We start from the raw sequence: 26,023 nt of genomic DNA on the forward strand, positions 1-26,023 counted from the left end.
TTTATAAGCTAGATGAAGACATTAATGTTGGTAACTATACGAGTTCTAGTGTTTAAGTACCTACTATTTGCTGTGAAGATTCAGAAAATGGAGATGATGATTTCTGGAGTTTGAGGAGCCTAGAGTTTCTTTCATTATAACCATTTCAGAATGTTAAAAGGTTTCTCAATCTTTATTACCGTATTTGAAATATTTTATCTATGACATATGAAGAAGTTACAGAACAGCATGTGTGAATTGATAGGGGCCTTGTGATAAGAAATAACATGTTTTTCAGTGCAGATTTGAATAAAATTATGATTATGATAAAAAATAGTCATTTTAAGTATATATTCTTTCTGACAGTGTCTTTCACACAGTCTTTTTGAAATCTAGGTGGAAGGCAACACTAGTATGCACATTTTTAAAAAATGGGGATGTTCAAAATAAATCCCTTTATACTAGTTCATGAAGTTTTACTGCATTATGTGAATAAAGGTAACAGCTAAGCCCTATATGTAATAAAAACCATTATATAAACACTGGTTAGTTGTGTATTATTAATAGTTTTAGTAAATACTTTCACATCTTTTTTCATATGTCATTTAATATCATATCAATCTAATTGAGAAAGAAATATTTACCCTCTTTCTTAAGCATTAGTTAAATGTATATACATACTTTTAAAACTTCTGTTCTTTTTTCCTATTCTTGCCGTGTTGACATGAAAAAAATGTTCTGAATTCTTGCTTTCGCTTTCCTCTTTTCTCCCTTTGTTCCACTTGGGAGCCTTCAAAAGTTCTGAATTATAATAGAAGTGAAGTGTTATGTTAGTTCTAGTGTCAGATTAATACAGAGGAAAATGAACATTACAATTTTTATTAGACTTTTATAACTAGTATTGCTAATCACCTGTTTCCTTTTGAAATACACCTTCTGTGCTTAGATCTAAAAAAGGATTTGAAGTACTTGACTTAAAGGTCTTGAGAAGCCCCAAAAGTCTCATTTTAAAAATACCATAGAAATCTCTACTTACCTCTTTTTTCTTCCTGTAAGGTTGCGTTTTTGTTTATAGCCATAGTGGTTAAATTATAATAGTCAAAACTGTTATACTCTGAGTGTATAACACAATGTTTAATGCATGTTATATTAGATAATCTTTAAAATTAATATATAAAATTGAGTTTTTAGTAAGTTGGAGATTTGCCATAATGTAAATTATGGCAGATTATATTTGTATATTTATTAACACATCTATGAATGTTGTTAAGGCCTTCTATAAGTAATGAACCATACTAGGAATAGGGCAGTGTTCCCATTCTCAGAGACTTTCCAATCTGTTGGACATAGGAGAGCTTCCCTGTATGTGTATATTCCCTGCATGTGTACACACACACACATAGACACACACAAATGTGCAAAGATTGTGATACAAGGCAGACTGTGAGAAATGGCAGGTATCAAAAAAGTTATATTGAAATATTGAAGACAGAATGAATAATTAACACTTTGGATCAAGGAAATATATAAATTAAGGGCAACATGTTAACATTAGTGGTCCTCTGTTTAAATATAGAATTAAAATTATAGATGTTAGATAAAATTGTATTCAAAGATGGTTCTTTTATGTGAAGTTGGTGTTTTCTTTAATTAGTATTTAACTCATGATTTTCAATTTATCTCCTGTTCTCTAAAGATAGATAATTACTTTTTTCCCCATTTTTAAAAAAAATTTTTGGCAGCTCTTCACAGATGGAATCACAAATAAACTTATTGGCTGTTACGTGGGAAACACCATGGAGGATGTAGTCCTGGTGAGAATTTATGGCAATAAGACTGAGTTATTAGTCGATCGAGATGAGGAAGTAAAGAGTTTTCGAGTGTTGCAGGCTCATGGGTGTGCACCACAACTCTACTGTACCTTCAATAATGGACTATGCTATGAATTTATACAAGGAGAAGCATTGGATCCAAAGCATGTCTGCAACCCAGCCATTTTCAGGTACATTTTCTTTTCTGAATTTTTCCTTTTGAAAAATGTGGGCATTTAAGTGCATTAAGGAAATATTTTTAAAATTGCCTTGTCTTTGTTTGAGCAACTATTTGGTGAACTTAGAAACTTTCTTTAGCTAGGGTTTTTGTTTTTGTTCTTGTTTTCCCTAAAAAGAAAGAAGTAAATTTCTTTATATTTGCAGTTTATCATCGTTGACTCTTTGCAAAGGAAAAACTACAAGAGCTTTTGGATTAACCGGCTGCAGAGAGTCAAGGCTTCTGCTTAGTTTTTTCTAGTTAGTATTTGAGTTGAAGTGTTACACATTTCTTACTGCCAATTGCTTATTACTTAATTGTTCATGTTTTCAGAGATCTTGCCTATTACAATTTTATTAATTTGGTTAACAATTCTTTGTTCTTTAAGTTGTTCATTATTTAATTTAATATATTATGTTTTCTATAAGGAATAATGTCATATATGCTTGGTCATTTTTCCAAAATTGCCAACTTTAAAAATTCTCTTTCTGCTCTTGAAAACTCTAGAAAATGGTCTGGATTTGAAAACAGCATTCATAGGTTAGACCAGCAGTTCGCAACCATTTTGGTCTCAAGACCTCTTTATAGCTCTTTGAGGCTGAGAGCCCAAAGAGCTTTGTTTTAATATTTGATTAACGTTTATCAATATTTACCATATTAGATATTAAAACAAATTTTTTAGAATACAAGAATATCAAGTACATGTCCTGTTAGCTATCATTGTGATGAAATTATCACATATCATGTAACCTCTTGAAAAGTATACTGTACACTTGTGAGAGAGTGAGAGTGAGAAAGGTAAATAACGTCTTATGAAAATAGTTTCAACTTTACAAAGCCCCTGAAAGGATTTCGATGGCCAAGGGCTCCCTGGATCGTAGGTTAAGAACTGCTAAGTTAATACACTGACAAAAATGGAATGCACCAGTATGTATCACTTACCTATTGTAAACCTATATCAAATAATATGTTAAAATATTTTGTCGTAGAAGTCTGTTCAAACCCTAGTTTTTAGCCATCACATATATTTTCTTCTTTTACATGAGTCTGGTCTTTAGATGTATTAAAAGATTCTGATTAATACATTTGTGTTTACTGTGTGTCAATTGTTTCATGGTCTTTAGGCTTGCATATATTTATAAATCCTCAATCTTGTTCACAATGGTTGACAAATACCTATATGACAGCATTAAAAATTAATAGATGCATAAATTGGATCCCCCCAAAGCTGGTTTTGTATATATGCAAAAACATATTTCATGAAGTTCCTAGGGAAGGGCCACATGAGTTTCCTTCTAACTAAAGCAGAGAGTAAAACATGATTGATCTATTTCAGTAACCTCAAATAGAAAAAGTAAAATAATTATAGTTTTTGATCAAGAACAGTGAAGGTTTATCAAGGCTGACTTTGTTATTTGATACAATGTTATAAACATGTTTTCAGTAAAAATATCCTTTTGTATACTTTTTGGTTAGATCTACTTATTATTTCTTTCCAAAATGCCAAAGCCTTTGTTTATTTTTTCTCTACTTAGATCTTTTTAAAATATATTTTTTATTGATATATCATAGTTGTACATATTTTTGTGGTACATGTGATGTTTTGATACATGTATACACTGTATAATGATCAAGTTAGAGTAATTGATGTATCTATCATCTTAAACGTTTTTCTTTGTGTTGGGACATTACAGTTCTTCTTTTCTATTTTGAAATATACAATAAATTATTGTTAACTATAATTTCCTTGCTATATTATTGAATGCTAGAACTTATTCCTTTGATTTAACTGTACTTTCATACCCATTAACCAACTTCGTTTCATCGCCCCCCCTTCCTAGATTTACTCAGAATATGTATAAGTGATACTGTAGGCATATACACATTTCATAAAAAGAATATACTGTGTTAGAAACCAAACATCAATACTCTGAATTCTTTGACAGCTGGCTTGTAATAAGTGATACATTGAATTGCCCCACAATTTTGCAGAGGAGAAGCAGAGTGGAGGCTGAGAAAGTAAGCAAAAGAAGATGACACTGAAGAACCCTGTATGATAAGATATTGTTAGTTGGCATTATGAATAGTAACATTTGCTATTTAATTTGTTTTGCTGTTAAATTTATTTCAGATTGTATTCTAATTCCTATGGCATTTCTTATTGTTAAGCAGGTCTTAGTCACTATAAAACAGAAAATAGAAAAGAAAAGCTGAGGGAAAGGCAAGTTTTGATTAACAAAACATCTGAATTACACATGATTTTAAATAGGAGTGTGGTTTTATTGTTTTCAAATATGTACAGTGAAATACTTCTAAAATACCAAGTAAGCAAACCAGTAGACGATGGTCTGGAGCCCCAAGAAGAGGTTAAAGATGTAAATTTGGGATGATGTGCTTATTTAGCCCCTTTTAAATGAATTTTGTATTCTGTGGTTAAAAAGAATCTTTGATTTGTTAATTTATTAGGGACTTATTGACAATTTGGGGTTAGTTGTCACATTTTGATTAATCCTTATGAGCTTTAATGTTTGAATATAATCATAAACTTTTAAGACACTATTGATTGTTAGGTCAGCCTAATAATATGCATGCAGTGATCTGGACTGATTGATCAGTAAATGTTGATTAGCGCTTTAGATCAAAGTCCACAGTACTTTCTTGAATTGGCTCATTCAACCATAGCTGTATGCTTATATTATGATTATGACGAAGGTATCTCATTTGAATGTAAAAGGCTTATGTTTATGTTTGGGCTAGTCTGGGGGAGGAAGAAGAATCTAAACTGTCCTTGCTGTCTTAGTAATTTACAGTTTTTGACACAGTAACCTTAGGGGAAAAATGACCTAAATATTGTACAAAGAAGAACAGAAAAGGCTTTCAGAGAAAGTACGGGTAGTTGATTTTGGGCATACATAGGAAATTAGTATGTTTCACTGTGATCACATTTGAACTGAACTTTGAAGGACAAGATAGCCTGTAGGAGGTGAGGAATGGCATAGGTAAGGACAATGAGCTATAGTGCCTGATGGGTAATTCCACTTATGGAAATTTATCATTCTCTGTTTTATTTGAACAGTTATTACGGACACCTTCAGAAAATTTTTTAAAATTCAAAAGTGTTTAGAAATTTTTTCAAATTTCTTATCAGATATTTCTTAGAAATTTGCCTCTTGTCAAGAACCTGGCTGAAGTTTAATGACAAACCACCCAGTGACAGACATAATGGAAGAAATGCAGTTTCAAATCAATTGTTGCAAGTTTATCAAAGAGCATATTGAGGGTACTGTAGTGGAACTGGCACCTTGTTGGTTGTGTGCATGTAAAATTGGTAGTGTTTTCTTTTGGAAATCAAAAGGACAATATATAGTAACTCAAAAGAAAGTTATATGCTGTATTTCTGGCAGCAACAATTAGAAGTCTCTTATATTCAGATATAAGTAAGGTACCTCAACACAAAGGAGAATTATGCTACTGTTGAAATGTAACTTTTTGACTATTGTCTAATACATGCAAAATGGCTGATGCAGGGCCAACAGGAAAAAATCAGCTTAAAAAATGGCTTAACTGTGGCTACAATTAGGCAGTAATTTGCTCATGCAAAAACTCAAAGGGGATATATAAAAATGAAATACTATGGGATGGTAAGATTAAAGATTATTTTTCAGTTTCAAAATATTTTTGTTATTGTTAGAATACATTTAATTTTTTAAAAGCTTTCAAGAGAAGTAACAATTAGTGTTAGTGAATATTTGAGGAATTCTCTGAAGCCTTGAGGGTTTGAAACATTTGGCTTTAACGAGTATGGAATTTTAAAGCAGGGTTTGACTTGATGTTACTGTAGTAAAACCTCGCTTACTGAGACAAGGCAGGAGAAGGACCAATATATGATAGTGAAAATCAGATATCTTTTAAATGATTTTTAATTACCTTCTTATATATACAAAACATAAATTAATGGTTATTAAATAATGCTAAGTTATCTGAATGAAGAGATTTTCCTTTTAAAGATTTTAGTTTTTTAGTGCATTTTTGATTCACAGCAAAATCGAGGGGAAGGTACAGAGATTTCCCAGATCCCCTCCTTCCTCCACAGACAACCTCCCCAATTATCAATATCAGAATGGTACTTTTGTTATAATACCTAAACCTATATTGATACACCATTATCACCCAAAGTCCACAGTTTACATTAGCATACACTCTTGGTGATGTTCATTCTGTGGGTTTGGGCAAATATATAATGCATGTATCCACTGTTAGTAGTATCATACAGAGGAGTTTCACTGCTCTAAAAAAATCCTCTGTGCTCTGCCTATTCATCCCTCTTTTCCCCTTAACTAGTGGCAACCACTGATCTTTTTACTGCTTCCACAGTTTTGCCTTTTTCAGAATGTCATATATTTGGAGTCATTTAATTAAGTAGCCTCATTAGATTGGCTTCTTTGACTTAGTAATATGCATTTGTTTCTTCCATGTCTTTTTATGGCTTATTGGCGGATTTCTTTTTAGGGTGCTGAATAATGCTTCATTGGATATACACCAAATCTATTTTGTTCATTCAACTACTGAAGGACATTTTGGTTGCTTCCAAGTTTTAGCAATTATGAATTAAGCTGCTATAAGAATCCCTGTGCAGATTTTAATGTAGACATACAAATTTTTAACTCCTTTGGGTAAATGCTGATGAGCATGATTGCTGGATTGTATGGTAAGAATATATTTAGTTTTGTAATAAACTGCTGAACTGTTTCCCAGAATGGCTGTGCCATTTTACATTTCCACTAGCAATGAATGAGAGTTGCTGTTGCTCCACATCCTCACCAGCATTTGGTGTTGTAAGTGTTTTGGATTTTGGCCATTCGAATAGATGTATAGTGGTATCTTATTGTTTTTGTTTGCATTTCCCTGATATGTGATATGGAATATCTTTTCATATGCTTATTTACCCATCTGTGTATCTTTGATGAAATGTCTGATAATGTATTTGGACCATTTTTAAATTGGGTTGTTTGTGTTCTTATTGCTGAATTTTAAGAGCTATTTGTGTATTTTGGATAATCATTATTGGATATGGGTTTTGCAAATATTTTCTTCCAGTCTGTGCTTTATCTTTTTATTCTCTTTACAGTGTCTTTTGCAGCGTAGAAAGTTTTAATTTTAATAAAGTCCAGCTTATCTGTTCTTCCTTTCATGGATCATGCCTTTGGTGTCGTTTTTAAAAAGTCATTGCCAAATCCAGGGTCATCTACATTTTCTCCTATGTTATCTTCTCACGGAGTTTTAGTTTTGGATTTTACATTTAGGTCTGTAATCCATTTTGACAGAATTTTAATGAAGGGTGTAAGGTCTATGTCTAGATTCATGTTTTTGCATGTGAAGGTCCAGTTGTTCAGCACAATTTATTGAAAAGTCTATCTTTTCTCCATTATATTTCCTTTGCTCCTTTTAAAAAATCAGTTGACTGTATTTATGTGGGTCTATTTCTGGGTTCTCTATTCTGTTTCTTTATCTGTTTGTCTACTCTTTTGCAGATACCACACTACCTTAATTACTATAGCTTTATAGTAAGTCTTGAAGTCAGGTAGCGTTAGTCCTCCAACTTGTTCTTCTCTTTCATTATTGTGTTGGCTATTCTGGGCCTTTTGCTTCTCCCTATAAACTTTATTTTTTACATTTTAAAATTGACTTTTTAAGAATTTATTTTTAATTGACAAATAATAATTGTGTATATTTGGTATACAGTATACATGTAAACTTTAGAATCAGTTTTTCAATATCACAAAACAACTTGCTGGGATTTTGGTAGGAATTGCACTGAATCTGTATATCAAACTGGGAAGAACTGACATCTTGGCAGTATTGAGTCTTTTTATCCGTGAACATGGAATACCTCTTATTTAGTTATTTGGTTTCTTTTATCAGAGTTTTATAGTCTTCCTCATATAGATCTTGTACATAGTTTCTTAGATTTATACCTAAGTTATTTTATTTTTGGGGGTGCTACTGTAAAAGGAGTGCATTTTATTTTCAATTTTCACTTATTCATTACTGGTATGTAGGAAAGCAATTGACTTTCATACTTTTTTAATCCTGCAAGCTTGCTATAATTGCTTATTCCGGGAGGTTTTTTTGGTCCATTCTTTTGGATTTTCTCCATAGAAAATCATGTTATCTGCGAACAAAGACAGTTTTATTTTTTTCTTACCTCTTATTTTTTTTCTTGTCTTAATGCGTTAGCTAGGACTTTCAGTACAATGTTAAGAAGGATTGGTGAAAAGTGATGTTCTTTCTTTATTCCTGATCTTAGTGGGAAATCTTCAAATTACTTGTCATTAAGTAGGATGTTAGCTGTAGTTTTTTTGTAGATATTCTTTATCAGATTGAAGATATTCTCTCTTTATTCCTAGTTTGCTGAGTTTTTATGATGAGTGCTAGATTTTGCAAAATGCTTTTTCTGCACATGTCGATAGGTTCATGTGATTTTTCTTTTTTAGTCTGTTAATGTAATGGATTACATTAATGAATTTTCAAATATTGAACCAGCCTTGTATACCTGAGATAATCCCACTTGGTCACAATGTATAATTTCTTTTTATATATTGTTGGATTTGATTTGCTTATGTTTTGTGTCAGCAAATATATTATATAAAAAATAAACATTTAAAAATAATCTTTTAAATAAATAGGAAATATAAAAATGTAGCATTTTCTGTTGTATATAATATTTGCTAATAGAAAACAATTGAGGTATACTTGATTAAAGTGTTTTTAAGAACTCTTTTCTTTTTCAATGAGCATTTTATTTAGTTAATAAAAATTTGATTTGTTTATAGTTGTTCTGAAAAAATTTGATTATGGTAAATACTACATAAAATTTACCATTGAAGCACCATTTTTATCTGGGGTAATACCTGAGGTTGGTTGTTCCACAACTACAGAAAACTAGGATGCAGACAACCAGAGTGAGGTTAAGAGCAGAAGTTTAATAGGCAAAAGAAAGAGAAGAGCTCTCTGTGCAGAGAGGGGTCTCAGAGAAAATGGGTTGCCAGTTCTGTGGTGAAATGCACAGGGTTTTATAGATTAACTTGAGGAGGCAGTGTTTGATTTGCAGAGGGCACGAAAGATGGGTCGGACCAGGCGTGCCTTTGCATAAAGCGTGTAGAAGCTGGTGGCCCCACTTTAATCTTTTATTATGCAGATGGTTCTCTACTTGGCCAGTGCCATGTTGCCGGCTTCTTTTACTGGACACATGGTGACAAAGAAAAGGGAAGATGGAGGCTCCGTTGTGAACATACCTGGCTTCCAGGTAGCCCTTTTCTACTGGCACAGCTGCCAGCATTCACTCATGCAAGCTTCTAGCTTGCTTATCTATGTCTGCAGCTTGAATTTTCAGGCTGCTCTTTGTTAGAAGTGATTTGGGGGCTGCTTTCTATTAAAAGGGAGTCCTTACCGAGAACTCCTTTACCCTCACTATCTGCCTAAAGAATTTCTTTCTGGCTCCAGTGTCACCATCTTAACCATTTTTTAAAAAGTACAGCTCAATAGTGTTATTCCATTCACATGGTTGTGCAACTAATTTCCTAAAATTTTTTTTTTTATCTTGTAAAACTACAATTCTATCCCTTTTTTTTTTTTTGAGATAGAGTCTCGCCATGTCGCCCAGGCTGGCATGCAGTGGTGCAATCTCGGCTCACTGCAACCTCTGCCTCCCAGGTTCAAGCGATTCTCATGCATCAGCCTCTCGAGTAGCTGGGACTACAGGTGCCCACCACCTCGCCCTGCCAATTTTTGTGTTTTTTAGTAGAGGTGGGTTTTGCCATGTTGGCCAGGCTGGTCTCGAACTCCAGACCTCAGGTGATCTGCCCACCTCGGCCTCCCAAAGTGCTGGGATTACAGGCATGAGCCACCACACCTGGCCAATTCTATGCTTTTTAAACAACAAATCTTCCTTCCTTCCTCCAGCCCCTGGCAACCATCATCTACTTTCTATCCCTAGGAATTTGACTACTTAGGTACATCATGTTAGTAGAATCATGTAATGTTTGTCTTTTTTGTGACTGGCTTATTTCACTTAGCATGAACACTTCAAGGTTCACCTATGTTGTATAGCATGTGTCAGAATTTTCTTTTTCTTTCAAGGCTTAATAATATTCCTTTGTATTTGTATACTATGTTTTGTTTATTCATCCATGGATGTATACTTGGGCTATAGTCACTTTTGGCTATTGTGAATAATGTTGCTGTGAACATGGATATGTAAATATGTTTTTGATACCCTGCTTTCAGTTCTTTTGGATGAATGCCCAGAAGTGGAATTGCTAGATCATAATGGTAATTCTGGTTTTAATTATTTGAGGAACCACCATACTGTTTTCTTTTTTTATTATTATTATTATTATTATTATTATTATACTTTAGGTTTTATGGTACATGTGCGCAATGTGCAGGTAAGTTACATATGTATACATGTGCCATGCTGGTGCGCTGCACCCACTAACTCGTCATCTAGCATTACCATACTGTTTTCTGTAATAGCTGCACCATTTTATATTCCATCAACAGTGCACAAGGGCACCAATTTCTTTACATTCTTACCAACAGTTATTTTATTTTTGTAGTAACCATTCTAATGGATATGAGGTGGTATCACATTGTGCTTTTGATTTGCATTTGCCTAATGAGTAGTAATGTTGAACATATGCTTATTGACCGTTTGTTTACTTTTTCTAGAGAAACACCTATTCAAGTCCTTTGCCTGTTTTCTCATGGGGTTGTTATTTTTTGTTGTTGAGTTGTGGGAGTTTGTTATATGTTCTGAATATTAACTCCTTGTTAAATATATGATTTCCAAATATCTCATTCTGCACATTGCTTTTTCAGTCTGTTGTGTCCTTTGGTGCGTAGTTTTTAATTTTGATGTGGTAGAGTTTATTTTTACTTTTGTTGCCTGTGCTTTTGGTGTCATATCCAAGAAATCATTGCCAAGTATTCAGTGTCATGAAGCTTTCCCCCTATGTTTTCTCATGAGAGTTTTAATAGTTTTAGTTCTTACATTTAGATCTTGAGTTAGTTTTCATATATGGTGTAAGGAAAGGGTCTAGCTTCATTCTTTTGGATGTGGATATTTAGTTTTCCCAGTATATTTTGTTGTCCTTTCCTCATTGTTCTTCTCTTCCCATTGTTGTCCTTTCCTCATTTAAGGTTCTCAGCACGCTTGTTGAATACTGTTTGTATAATAGTGGGCTTGTAGGTTCTCTGCTCTATTCCATTTATCTATATGTTTTTCTTTGTGACAGCACCACAATGTTTTGATTACAGTAGCTTTGTGTAATAAGTTTTGAAATCAGGAAGTGAAAGACTTCCAACTTTACTCTTCTTTTTCAGTGTTATTTTAGCTACTCGGGTCCCTTGAGAGTCCATGAATTTTAGGATAGCTTTTTCTTTTTCTGCAAAAATTGCCTTTGGGATTTTGGTAGGGATTGCACTGAATCTGTGGATCACTTTTGGTGGTATTGACATATTAACAATATTGTTTTCCAGTCGTGAACATGGGGTGTCTTTCTGTTTATTTGTGTATTTATTTTTTTTCAGCAGTGTTTTATTATTTTCAGTTTACAAGTCTTTCACCTCCTCAATTACGGTTATTTCTGAGTATTTATTTCTTTTCGATGCTGTCGTAAATGGAATTGTTTTCTTAATTTCCTTTCTAGATTGTTCATTGTTAGTGTAAAAGTGCAACTGATTTTTGCGTGTTGATTTTCTGTTCTGCAACTTTGCTGAATTCGATTTTTAGTAAAAACTGTAAATTTTCTTAATTCTTTACAGATTTCATTCTTTGTTTAATCCTTATTTATCAAAAATTTTAGATGAGTATGGAACTTGTGATTAGGCCATAGTTAATTTTTTAAATCTCTTCACGAAGCCTAGTTTTTAAGTATATAGGTGGCTGCCATGGTTACAATTGAAGTATACTTATTTCCATGAGAAGATTTGTGTTGTAAATCAAGTTCCTTCCTTTCTGCTATGATCTGAATATTTGTGTCCCCTCAAAAACCTTTTGTTCAGACCTGATTCCAATGAAATAGTATTAAGAGATGTGTCCCTTTGGCAGTATTAGTCATGGGGGTGGAGCTCTCATGAATGGCATTAATGCCCTTATAAAAGAGGCCCAAAGAAATTTGCTTGCCCCTTCTACCATGTGAAAATGCAGCAAGAAGGTGCCATCTGTAAGGAACAGAACTGTGAGAAAGAAATTTATGTCATTTATAAGCTACCTTGTTTATGGCATTTTTGTTAAAGCAGCCTGAAAGGACTAAGACACTTTACATGTTAATTTTGTTAGATAAAAGATAAAAAAGACCAGTAATTCTGAGACCTGTAGATACTGGCTTGAATTCTGGAATGTGAGAAGAAGATGATGTGGCTTTGTTATCAAAGAATAGGCAGTATTTTAAATGGATGCTCATTTGGTTTTTGTATAAGAAAACATTACTTTTGTTACAATTATTAGTACATGAGATTATTAAAAATCCAAAATAGATTTTAATCCACCTGACAATAAACCTAATAGTGGAAGACTTCTCTGGTCTTATGGTGAATTTCTAAATGTATTCTAGGTCTGTTGCTAAGGTAACTGACTCTAATTTAGAAAATACTGTTAAGTACCTCCTCTAAGTTCTGACCACAAGAACAGATCAAAGAATAAGACATAGTCTTTGTCCCTTGAAGGATATCTTAGTGGTTGTATTTATCAATTGTATTAATAAAGCAGTCTTTATTATTATTATTGCTATTCTATTTTGAATTGTATAGGAAGATGCTGACTAACATTTTAAATAACAACAATATATCATCTTATGTGGCAGATGTTTTAAAATTATATAGAAGTAATTCTCATTTTATCTATAATTTTAGAAATTTGTTCAAAGGAATAATTGTATTTGATACATTTTTAATAAAAATCACTATAGTTGGAAAAATTTTACATCTGTCACTCCATGACTTGTGTGCATTTAATCTTTCTATTGTAACTTGTAGGAAGTTTTTGTTTTTGAAACGTAGTTTCACTCTTGTTGCCCAGGTTGGAGTACAATGGTGAGATCTCAGCTCACTGAACCTCCGCCTTGGGTTCAAGCGATTCTCCTGCCTCAGCCTCTCTAGTAGCTGGGATTACAGGTGCCTGCCACCACATCCAGTTAATTTTTTTCTATTTTTAGTAGAGACGGGGTTTCACCATGTTGGCCAGGCTGGTCTCGAACTCCTTACCTCGGGTGATTCACCCACCTTGGCCTCCCAAAGTGTTGGGATTACAGGCGTGAGCCACCACGCCCGGCCAACTTGTAGGAAGTTAGTATGAAATGGGAAGTTAGTCTATAGGGTATTTGTGGGTTTTTTTTTTTTTTTTTTTTTTTTTTGAGACGGAGTTTCGCTCTTGTTGCCCAGGCTGGAGTGCAGTGGTGTGATACCAGCTCACTGCAACCTCCGCCTCCTGGGTTCAAGCAATTCTTCTGCCTCAGCCTCCTGAGTAGCTGGGATTACAGGCACGTATCACCATACCAGGCTACTTTTTGTACTTTTAGTAGAGACAGGGTTTCGCCATGTTGGCCAGGCTGGTCTTGAACTCCTGACCTCAGGTGATCCGCCTGCCTTGGCCTCCCAAAGTGCTGGGATTACAGGCGTGAGCCACCATGCCCAGCCTATAGGATATTTGTATATGAATCTGAATGTGAAGTTCATATTGTCATTATTGAATTTTAAAGTTTAAATAGATGAAATTTTTTGTAGATGTTAATTTTTTTTCCTGGTGTTTGGGGACATATGACATTAGATCTGAAAGATAACTTCAAAACTATATAACAGGCCAAATATTTTGCTTTCCTTGTAAGGAACCCAAAAACCAGATGAATTATTTGTTTAAGTTCACAATGCAAATACAGTGGCAAAGTCACAATGAAAACCCAACTAATTTTGTGCAGCGTTATAGGGGTAGTTCTATAGTGATACAACTTGGCCTTTGCATCACATTATCAGTTCAAATCCTAGCTTAGCTCATTAGCTACCTTCTTGCTAGAAAAGGCAAGACTTTCAAAATTAGTTAATATTTTCTCTTCTAGCAGCTATTGATGTTCAACAAATTTCATTAACCTGTAAATGCCCCGGGAGTTGTGGCCATACTGTTTTATTCATTTTTTAAGTATTTACAGTAGAATTGTCATTTCAGTTACTAGAAGCTGAGTAACTGGACAGCTTCTAAGATTACATTTTTTTAATACACAGAAAATTCAAGTAATTTAAAAACTGCTTTAGATTCATCTTGAAATATATATTTGCTCTGGAATGACCATATTGCAGCATGATTCTCGTGAACTTCAAAATACTTTATTTAAAAAACAACTTGAGGCAGCAAAAGTATTATAGTTGTCTGACTTTATCCGTGTGATGTGCAGGGCCTCCTTGTCTCCTGATCTCAGTAAGCTTACACTGATTGTTTCAGATCAGAAGAGCAGAAACGGCCTCCTTGTCTCCTGATCTCAGTAAGCTTACACTGATTGTTTCAGATCAGAAGAGCAGAAACGGCTTAGTTCTAAAGAGACTGTTTGGAAAATATTTCCAAATAACTGCAGCACTTGGATGACTACCTCCCTGAGTTTTGCTTATTCACTGAAAGCAGAACTACTGTGCCAAGCCCTCCAGTGACATGGGCCTTCTGCTCTCCCAGACAGTTGCCTCTCTTTCACACCTGTTCTGAATCCAGCATGGAGCAGACGAGAAGTCATGGAGTTCTGACAGTTCCAGCACGTGTGTCCCCTTTGCAAAGGGGAAAATTATGTTTTGTAAGAGACCCCAAATCAGGGTCTCTTATAAACCCTGGAGTAAAACTATTAGAAATGATATTATTATTCACTTATTTTAAAAAACCACAGCAAATAAAATCTGTTAGAGTTAAATACCTGTGACCCCCTCCTAAATCGTCTGTTTCATTTCAGTAAATATTTCTAAGATATAATATTCTGTTGACATAGATCGCCCCTTGTGTTTCATGTAACACAGATTGTATCTTTCTTCAAGCTTTTTGTTTCCTCCTCTTTGAAGTTTTAAAACCAGTTTTAACTGGCTTACAGTGTGTGTGTCTATGTGTGCATGCGTGTATATGCATGCATTTGCACTTTCCTTTGTTTTGATTTTATCACCACCTGGCCTTTTCATCAAGTTGCCTGGTGCTTAAGTACCACAGTTCATTTGGGCTTAGCTTTCTGTGTATATATGAGACTGACATAAAAATAGATTTGTTTTCTGTATTCTTGTGGACATGAGTGTATGGTCTTAGGGAGGGTCATTCAAAATGATTTAGTTTATAAAAATAAATGTTTATTTACTCGTTTGAGAGGTATGAACCAAAGTACACATATATAAAAAGGTTATGGATTTTAATATTTTAATGTATTAGATTAAAGATGAGGCTAATACTGTTGCTTGAGGATGATAATTTGACAATTTACAGTGACATAAAGGAGAAAGAATTTATTGGTACTTGTAATTGAGAATACTGAGTTCAAACATGGGGTAAATCCAGGGACTGTAACAATGTCATTAGGAATATCACTTTATTCTATTTATTCTTTTACCTTTTTTTTTTTTCTCACAAACTTTCCTTAGGACTATCCATAATAATAATCAGTAGTTTTCTCTAACCGGTTTAACCACCCCAGGGGGAAAATTTTCCTAATTTTCTAATAGCTTCAAACAAAGTTGATAGCTTCAGCAAAATTAGGATTAAGTCTCTGGCTTAGCTTCGGTAATATATGCTGAACCAGTCACTGTGGTCTGAATGATAGAATGCTCTGAGCAAGTCAGGGTCATATGTTCACTTACTACTGAAGTGAATGATGCACATGGGATGCAGTTAGGATTGAGATCAGCTCTGTAGTAATGACGTGAACTAAAAGTAAGAGGGATAGAAGTTTTTCCAAAGGAAAATAAGGACTCTTTAGTTACTAGGAATGAGATAAAAACAATATTCACAATAGTATAGAAATGTAATAATAAAAATGTGTTATTTAATGATTGATACAATACTAGATTCTCTGTGGGCCTTACTTAAGTGGTTTTCAAATGTTTTTGCATATTAAAATCACTTGGGAAGGTTTTAAATATCTCAGTGTCCTGGCTGCACACCAGGCCAGTTAAATCAGAATTTCGTTAGTACCTAAGCCTGTGTAATTTGTTTTGAAGTTCCTTAGGAAAATCATGCTAACAAGAACTAGGTAGGCAGAGCTGGTAGAGTCAAGGTTCAAAAAGAGGGATTTCAAGGGACAGAGAAGTTCACATGGTAGAAGCAAGATCTAATGGAGAGAACAGAGGGGCCTCAAAGAGAGACAGAAAGAAGGACCTCCAGCCTAGCAGGTACCTTTCAAAAGAAGCCTGGGACTCCAATCTAGTTTGAGAGAGTACACTCAAAATCTTAAGTGTCAGAATTCTTGCCAGCTTCAATGGATGTTCAGTGGTTCAGGAATCTGACCCACCAGTGGATCCCCATTAATCAGTCAGAAGTGAATTCAAAGGTGCAAACATAGGGTCCTGGGTCCAGTGATGAATCTGATTCTGAGTTACAACACCATAACTGTTAAAGAAAAAATTATTCAGTGATACTTGTTAAAGCATGATAAGGCTGACTTTCTTCAGAATCATTGAGATATAGGTATAGGGACCACAGCAGTGGGATTTTGGAATTGGAGAAGAGAGACTGGGCCCAACTCCAAATACAGCATGGGCAAGTGGGAATGTATACCCAAGGAGCAGGCTCGGGGTTGGCGGATGGAAAATTAAGAGTAACATCAGAGTAAGGGGTTTCTGGGTAAAACAACCTAATGGTTCTTGCTAAAGATGGCCAGAGTAATCAGAGTAATTAATTTGGGGAATGGTGAAGGATAAGGAACCTGATCAGATATCAAGGGTGGGGATACTCTTGCTAAACTGACTCAGTAGGGTTCTTGCTAAAACTGGTTTTTACAAGAGAGAGCACAGGTAGGTCTACAAGAAGATTCAGGAGACTGACTAAAGTTTCATCAAGAATCTTTGTCAGGTGACATGACCTTTATGATACTTAAGTTTTTCTTTTTATGCGGTTTTGTTTTAAACAGGCTGATAGCTCGTCAACTTGCTAAAATCCATGCTATTCATGCACACAATGGCTGGATCCCCAAATCTAATCTTTGGCTAAAGATGGGAAAGTATTTCTCTCTCATTCCCACAGGATTTGCAGATGAAGACATTAATAAAAGGTAAAATTATTTTTACATTTGAAATTATGTTTTACATTGCTTTGCTCTATGATAGGGTTTCAAAGGTAATTGTAAAGTTTCATTGTATAAAATCTGGTTTTCTTTCTTTGCATTGAAGTAAAATAAGCATTGATTCTTTGGCTGTCAGATAGCACTACAGAAATAACTGCCTCTCCATCCCCCTCAGTGTCCCCTCCCAAAAAATATGCCCTACAACAGCAAGGGGCAGGGGTGGAAGTAGGGGAACACCACTTAAAAATAAAGAGGTAGGTGGTAATGGTGAAGCAAGATTTTTCTTGACTTTTTAAGATACTGCAGAGTTGAGAGGCAAGTCTAGTATTATATAGAATAAGAGCACAAGAGCCTGGAGCCAAACTGAGATTAAATCTTAGTCCTGCTAGTTAACATTTCTGTTGTGTAACTTACTCAACTAGGGAACTTAACCTAACTGTTTTCTTATCTATAAAATGGAAATTACAATAGTAGTATATTAACCATATAGAGCTTTTGTGAGGATTGAGATAGTATATGTAAAGTTCTTTAAAACAGTGCCTTGGTCATCACTTAAGTTTTGAGGTAGCTGCTGTTTTAAAAATTACTATTGCTATTCAAAGAAGGTTATTTGAGTTATATTTTTTCCCTAGGCTCTCCAAAGTATACTTTAAATCCTTGAGGTTAATGATTCTTTGGAAAAGCTGGAGGTTTGTACTATGGTAAATAATAGGAAGAAAACCCTTGCCCCAATAGAAAATAATACAACTAGAACATAAAACGCAATTAAAATGTTAAATACATTTTGTATTTCTTTTATTCCATTTTGTTTGTTCATGATTATAAGTTTTATAATCCTTTGAATCCCACAATTTTCATTCGACACTACCTTTAAAAAAAAAACACCAAAAAAAACCGCGTTTTTGACCAGTCATACCATTTTGAAAAGAGCATTATGAGGATTACTTGTGGAAGTTGTATGTAGAGAAGAACACAGTAGTGGGGAAAATATAGGTAGAAACCACCTGAACAGGCAAATTAAGTAATGTGAAAAGAATCTGTATTATACTGTTAATGGAGAAGCAAGGAGTAATTTGAGAGACTTTGGAGAAAGAATCAAGAGGTCATGACTTAAAGTATTAAGAGAAGGAGGGAAGGAGTATGGCCGTTCTGTAAGCCTGATTGGTGCTATTGAGGAATTAGTGGTAGTAGCCCAATTTTGTTTCCTTTGATTTTTTAATCAAATTAATACAGGTATAGATAATAATCAGTATAGATGAGGATAGGACAAAAAGCCGCGATTTCTAGTCCAGCTTACCATGCTGCCTCCCACCATTCACAGTCTCACTACTCTGTGGCAATTTCTATAATAGTTCTGTTTTTAACATAACTGGATTATATAAGGATAACTTTATTTTTTGTCAACTGTAGACAGTAGTCTTTTGACTTTTCTGAGAATTTAGATTTATATTGCATTCACCCTTTCAACCTTGAAATATGTATTTTTAATTTTTAAAATAGTTTTTGTAACTTTAAATAATACACTTAAACCTCTGTTTATTAAATGCTTTGTGTCTTAGTTTTGTCATCTATAAAATTGACATAAATGTAAATTACTTAGAATAATACTTAGTAATTGTTAGCTATTACCTATATATATTACTTAGAAACCCAAGTTTTTAGTGAGTTTTTTAACTTTTGTCCTACATTTTAATTGCTGCTCAGTTTCTTTTATTCATGTCTAAACTTACTGTATAGGTTTTCTTTATTCTAACTTTTGAAATAGAATAATTGGTCTGTTGTTTGAATTCAGAAGTATGTGCGATTAAATTGAAGGGATTTATTCAAAATAGATTTTAATCCTTAATCAAACTTGAAAAAAAAAGTCACACAAGATATAACTCTTCTTTTAAAACTAAAAGGTTCCTAAGTGATATCCCAAGCTCTCAGATTCTCCAGGAAGAGATGACTTGGATGAAGGAGATTCTTTCCAACTTGGGCTCACCTGTTGTGCTTTGCCATAATGACCTATTGTGTAAGAATATAATCTACAATGAGAAACAAGGTAGGTATTTGACCTTAGCAGTAAGTAAAATTGGTTTCTTTTATGTTCTTAATGGTCATTTTATCTCTATATCAACAAAATAAATTCAAGTGCAAGGAGTAAGATCGTGCATGAAACCTTTAAAGATTTTCTTTTAGTTTATCAAGTTATGGTAACTGTGAAATTTAGGATATATATTCTTTTTATATTTGTATAAAATATGTTTTTTAGAATTGGTTAGAAACAGTTTGTGATTTCTATGGGATTTTTAAGTATAAAATGATGAAATGATTTGTTTATAAATATAATTGCAAAACTTAATTGGTTATTCATGAGTTGAACATGTACCTGCTTGTAACGGGGGATGTGGAAAATCAACAAATTGACATTAAACTGCTTTATAAATAGAAAAATTTTCTCACAGTGTTGGGAAGAACAACAGTATTAAAAACGAATATGTCTCCAGGTTTCTCATTATCTAGTTATTATGCTGATTTGTTAGATATTTTGATACTAAGGAGAGAGCTACAGATGGAGGAGATATTATTTGTAGTTGCTCAAATTTATATCTACTAAAGTAATCAAGAAACTTTGGTAAATAATTTCAACATTTTTTGAGGTAGACTGATACTTTTTGGTGAAATGTTTTTGTGTTCATATTTGTACACTGTATTCAATTTCTGTTTTCATATTTAAGAACCACTCGGTTGTATTATATTACTGGGTAAAGTGGTTTGAGGTTTGGTTGCTAAATGATAGATGCCCTTCAATGCTAAATTGAAATTTAAAAATAAAATTTTGGTTGAAGGAGTCTTACTAACTTAAAAAATGTTTTTGAAACTGTGTTTTCATTTTATAGGAAACTAGTTCCCCGCCCCCCCCTTTTTTTTTCTTTTTTGAGACGGAGTTTCACTCTTGTCAACCAGGCTGGAGTGCAATGGCATAATCTCGGCTCACTGCAACTTCCGCCTCCCAAGTTCAAGTGATTCTCCTGCCTCAGCCTCCTGAATAGTTGGGATTACAGGTGCACATCACCATGCTCTGCTAATTTTTGTATTTTATTTTATTTTATTTTATTTTATTTTTTTAAGAAGAGATAGAGTTTCACCATGTTGGCCAGGCTGGTCTCGAACTCCTGACCTCAGGTGATCCGCCCACCTCAGCCTCCCAAAGTGCTGGGATTACAGGCGTGAGCCACCCAGCCCGGCCTTCCCTTTTTTTTTTTTTTTTTTTTAAGTGACTGGATCTCAGTATGTCACCCAGGCCTGGAATGCAATGGTATAATCGTGGCTCACTGCAGCCTTCAACTCCTGGGCTCAAGCAGTGCTCCTGCCCCAGTCCCCTGAGTAGCTGGGACTACAGGTACATGCCACCATGCCTGACTAATTTCAAAATTTGTTTTTGTGGAGATGGAATCTTGCTCTGTTGCCCAGGCTGGTTTTGAATTTGTGGCCTCAAGTGATCCTCCTGCCTTGGCCTCCTAAAGTGCTGAGATTACTGGCATGAGCCACTGTACCTGGCCTGGAAACCAGTTTTTGAAGATAGTTATTACAGTTGGAAGAGCCGATTTTGAATCAAAATTGTGCTGTTGTAAATATACTAAAGCCTAAGAATTCACATTAGCATGGTCATGATTATATTAAATTACTGTTTATGACCCTTCTTAGAGTGTAAGGCGGGACTATTCAAATACAAAGGTTGATAGATATAGCTGATTTTCACTTTAAGAAAACCAAAGGTACACTGTCAAGAGTGGTAGGCTTAAGCACACATTGCCAAAAATGTATTTGAGAATTTTTTGTTTGATATTTCAATGTCGATTAGAGATTCTATTTTTCAAAAACATACTGAGCTAACATTTTTGTTTTGAATCATCTTGAAATGCTTGTGTGGAATCATTTTTAAAATTTCGAACGTACCCTAAAACATTAAGTACTTGACAGTGTCCTTTAATGTCTTATTGTCTGTTATATATAATTATCATAGTACATATGCACTACATTATATACTGGTAACCAAATCTCAATGCCATTTGTGAGACTAGAGCATTAGTTACGCATTAAAGCAGTGTATGAGCTTGTAAATTCAGTGCAGGACCTAATAACACATTTTATATAATGGAATTTCAAGTGAGGGACTTCATCTTACATTTGAAGTGGACACTCAGCTTTATTTTTAACTGCAAGTTGATCAAAGAGAATCTGTTATTTCCTTTAGGATATAATTTTAAACTTTCATATTTTTATTTTTGTAAGTTTCTTTTGCATATTCATTTCACAGAACAAAACTTGTTTATAAAACCAAAAAATAAGGGACCAAAAAAATCAGATTACTTTGTCTTGGGTATTAAAAAATACATTTTCACTTTTTTATTTAAATGGTCACTTATCTCTAAACTATTGATCAGTTATGTGAAAAGTCCCCTTGTTTTCACATAAAATCTTTATTCAGTTTGGCTTTAAGAATGCAAGGTTGTCATTTGTTTTTGTGCCATGTTACTTGAATCATACTTTTGTGTCTAATTTTCCTTTCACAGAAAAATTTTACAGCTATACAGATGAACTATTTTGATACATTTTTTAGAATTTGCCTTTTTTATTGAAGTCTAGTTTGTATCATTTGTTTTTTCTTTGTCTTTGTGGTTATGTATGTGTCTTAGTTACAGATGTTTTGTTGTTTTTTTTTTTTTCTCTCTCCTTACCAGTGGTTTTATAATGTTCATTAGGAAGGCTGGTTTTGATCCCATGGTATCCGTTTAAAAAAGTAATTTCTATGTGATTAGTTCAAACATAAGCATTAAGAAATATGCGTAGAATGTTCAAATAAAAATCTAAAACTAAAGTATGACAAGAAGCTTACTTAACCTAGTCTTTAGTGTTATGTTTCAAATTAGGAGCTAATGGTTTTAAGGTACTTTAACTGTATGACATATTTGAGTGTTTACTATAAGTAGAAGATGCCATGCCTTATACTTAAAAGTATGAATTATATTATTTAATAAATTTAATAGTCAAAAATAGTCAATATTGAGTAAATTTAATATGCAAACTAGTTAAATGCTTGCATTTAATATGCAAATAATATAATATGCATATAATATAACTAGCAGATATGTTTGCATATTAAATGCAAGCATCTAACTAGTAGATAGATATAGGACTTAATTAACAGATATGACATGATGATTCAGTTCACTAGAAGTGGAACTTTTAGTTTCTATCTTAACTATAACTTGAGAGATTAATTTAGATTAATTTAGAATTAAAATGTGTATGTATATGGGTATATGTATAAGTAACATATTTATACACAAGGCACACATACTATGAGCACCCTGCAATTTGTAGGCATTTTTACATGTGAATGTTATTGGAACTGATAGGCATCACAGGAAGAAATTTTATATATTTGAGATTGTAGCATAGCATTAACACGGCAGCAATTTTGAAAAGGTTAATTAAAGATACAGACTGCAGTTATTTACCTTCTTTAGTTGCCTTATTATAGCATATAAATGCCATGTTGAGTCTTTTGAGATTAAGATAATTTCCATATGGAATAAATGATTAAGCTGCATATTCACAAACATGTTTGATTTGTTATTACTTCTTAAGTCATTCATATGACTTGAGCTCCGGGTTTCATTATTGTGTACCCAACTTTGAGATACCAATAGATAAAACATAGTAAGATGAAAGCCAGGGGACTGGCCTTGAAATCATCAAGCTCAGTATTTGTCTGCAGTATGTTTCAGACCCTTAATTTCTCAGAAGTACAAATTTTAGGCAAACTTCTTAAATTTATACTGGATTATCTTGATGTCTCTACATATATGTTTAAACCCTAGTAACAGATTTTGTACTAGAAAATCTTTAACTCTTAAAAGCAGATATATTTATATCTTAGTTACTACCAAGAGAAGTCAGAAAGAGTATAGATTTTGGAACTAAGCACATTTGAGTTTAGATCCCTACCCAATTACTTACAGAAATAAGTAGTATTAGACATATCATTTTTTCTCTTTGTGTCTTTATGTAAACACAGACTGTTCTTGACAGTTTACATCAGAATCACCTATGGTACTTGGGAAAAAACTTGGATTTCTTGGCCCCACCCATGACCAATTACACAGTAATTTTTATAGATAGGCTTAGAAATTTTGTGTTTAACAGATTCTGAGGCAGTTTTTGTACTATTGATAGTCTAGAACTTTAATTTGCTTTATTTGTAACTTAGAGACAATATCTACTTCAGATGGATGCTAACAAGATTTTAGATCATGCATATAAAATATATAGCACTGGACCAAGGACTTAGCAGCTCTTAGTTGTAGCTATTATACTAACATAGGGGTTGGCAAACATTTTCTGTAAGGAGCTATGTAGTACAACTTTTAGGCATTGTGGGCTGGATAGTCTCCATTGCAAATTTTCAGCTGTGTGTTGAGGCGTGAACACAGCCATAGACAATACATACCTAAATGAGTGAGCTGTGTTCCAATAAAACTTTATTTCCAAAAATAGGTGGTGGATTAGATTTGGGCTGAAGGTACATGGTTCACCAACCCTGTATTATGTTTATAGCATTTGTTTTACAAAATGTACCTGATTCTGAAAAAATGAAAAATGGTTACTATAGGCTAGATGGTAGGTAGTTAAGTCCTATAACTACTAGCAGGTAGTTATAGGACTTAATTAACAAATAGATATGATGTGACAATTCAGTTTGTCTTTAAGTGCAACTTTCAGTTTCTATCTTAACTATAACTTGAGAGATTAATTTAGAATTACAAATGTGTGTATATATATATATATGGGTATATGTATACATAACATATTTATACACAAGGCACACATACTATGAGCACCCTGCAGTTTGTAGGCATTTTTACATGCGAATGTTATTGGAACTGATAGGCATCACGGGAAGAAATTTTGCCTCTACCTGCTCTCACCATGTCAGTTGACAGGACTCAGGACATGGGAGAAGAGTGAGCTTCCTTTCTGAAGTTGATGGTAGCTGTCAAGATTTTTGAAAAGTTAGTGCCAGGAATTAGGTGATTGGTAAGCAGCGGCCCATTCCTTGCCTTCAGTGAAATGACATCCTGAAAAGGTAAGAAAAGAATACTTAATGATACGGTGATAGAATTTGATATATAATAAGGAAACCAAAAGCAGCGGTTCTTGCTCCAGAACTATAGGAATTATCAGTCATCTTTTAAATCAATCATTAATTTAATAGACTTTATATTAAGTAGAACAAATTGTAATATTGCCTATGACTAACTTCAAATCTAATATTTTAATTTCAACTAATCATTTAACTACTGACGTCAAGAAATCACTAAAGCTGTTGAGATTTCTATCTCATGTCTTGATGCTCTCTCAGAATGTTTATTGATCTCATGACTTTCGGTGACTTTCATTGCTCCTCCTGTCCCCCATTTCTTCATAAAAGCTCATGTAAATACCTAATATTTAACTTTAAATTTCAGTAATGGCAATCACTGTTTATTTTCTCTGTCAGCAAAATACAAGAAGCTGATTTACAGCTGTTTAAGGAAATACAAATGAGTGGAAGAAAAGGAAGGCTTTTTCTGGGAATTAAAGAGTAAATCAGGTTTTGTTTTATTTTGCTTTGTTTTAAGAGTTCTATACAATACAAATAGAAAATGGGTGAGTCCCCATAGTCACTTGTTTGGCTCTAAATCTTATCCGCTCTATTATTACTCCTGAGAAAGCTTTGTAGTTGTCATGTTACTCATGTTTTAATGACTAAGAAGAGTTTTTTCATTGGTACTTTTTAAAAATTTAAATAAATACAAATTGATTTTTGTGTTTGGTAAACTATGTTTTCTAGGGTGGTGTTTTTAAATGTAGTTTAATCTTTAACTCTGTTTTAATTTGTATTCTCAACCACTAGTTAGCAGAAAATAAAATATCTGTAAGTCAGATAATAAAAAACTTAAATGAACTGTAAAAACCTGAAGTTATGAAGAAAGAGTGACCTAATATAGGTACTAGTTTGTTTGTTTGTTTTTTCATTTATGCATTCTGGCCCACTGTGTTCGGTCTTGTACTTGAATAAAAATGTCAGAAACACCACACTTTTTTCTTTAGTTTTTCATGCTTTTTTGTCTTTTCCCCTCCCCCAGCAAATGTGTTATTGTGTGTCAGCATTTTCTGCAAACTTCATTTTTTCTACTAGCATTTAAATATTTCCCGTGTCCTAGGGATTGCTCTGTGGATTGCAGGATGAAAAGGGAAAGGGACCCTACTGCCCCTCCAGGAGGCTGTGTGTCTTGTAGTGGAAGAGTCCAATCACTGAATAGATACTTACATTTAGAATGATGAGTGCTCTGGTGAAGGGGTACAGAGTACTACAGGACACCAGCGTGAGGATTGAAGGGAAGGTGTTTCAGACTAGAATACTCCCTGTCTTTTTCTGTATAAAATAGAAAACATTTTGCTAACATTAGTAGGATTATAGTTACTTTTCGTATTGTTCTCTTTGAACCTGCCTAACAATGCAGAGCAAGTAGGGTGAGTTGGAAAGATTTTTCAGGTTCTCATATTGACTATTTTGCTTTTCATTTTTATTCCTTTCTCCTAACAACAAAATAAAGGAATTCAGACAAACATGTCATGTGATAATTATATAGCCTTGGGTAATACATTATTATTTTTTAGTTTTAAAGTAC

At 33.7% G+C, this 26,023-nt stretch overlaps 1 protein-coding gene across 2 annotated transcripts in view; it reads left to right on the plus strand.

The window, feature by feature from the left end:
- The window catches only part of ETNK1 (ethanolamine kinase 1), a 66,629-nt gene that overhangs the window by 17,791 nt on the left and 22,815 nt on the right, over positions 1-26,023 (plus strand). The window contains exons 2-4 of one of the 2 annotated variants that reach the window (XM_054445462.2): positions 1,722-1,981; positions 17,148-17,288; positions 19,202-19,344. In XM_054445462.2, coding sequence (XP_054301437.1) covers positions 1,722-1,981; positions 17,148-17,288; positions 19,202-19,344 — 544 coding nt within the window. Of the gene's footprint in view, positions 1-1,721; positions 1,982-2,174; positions 2,360-17,147; positions 17,289-19,201; positions 19,345-26,023 lie in introns of those variants that run through there. The other variant, XM_054445463.2, reaches the window with a different exon arrangement.

The sequence above is a fragment of the Pongo pygmaeus genome, chromosome 10 (genome assembly GCF_028885625.2).
Source record: "Pongo pygmaeus isolate AG05252 chromosome 10, NHGRI_mPonPyg2-v2.0_pri, whole genome shotgun sequence".
NCBI classification, from domain to species: Eukaryota; Metazoa; Chordata; class Mammalia; order Primates; family Hominidae; genus Pongo; species Pongo pygmaeus.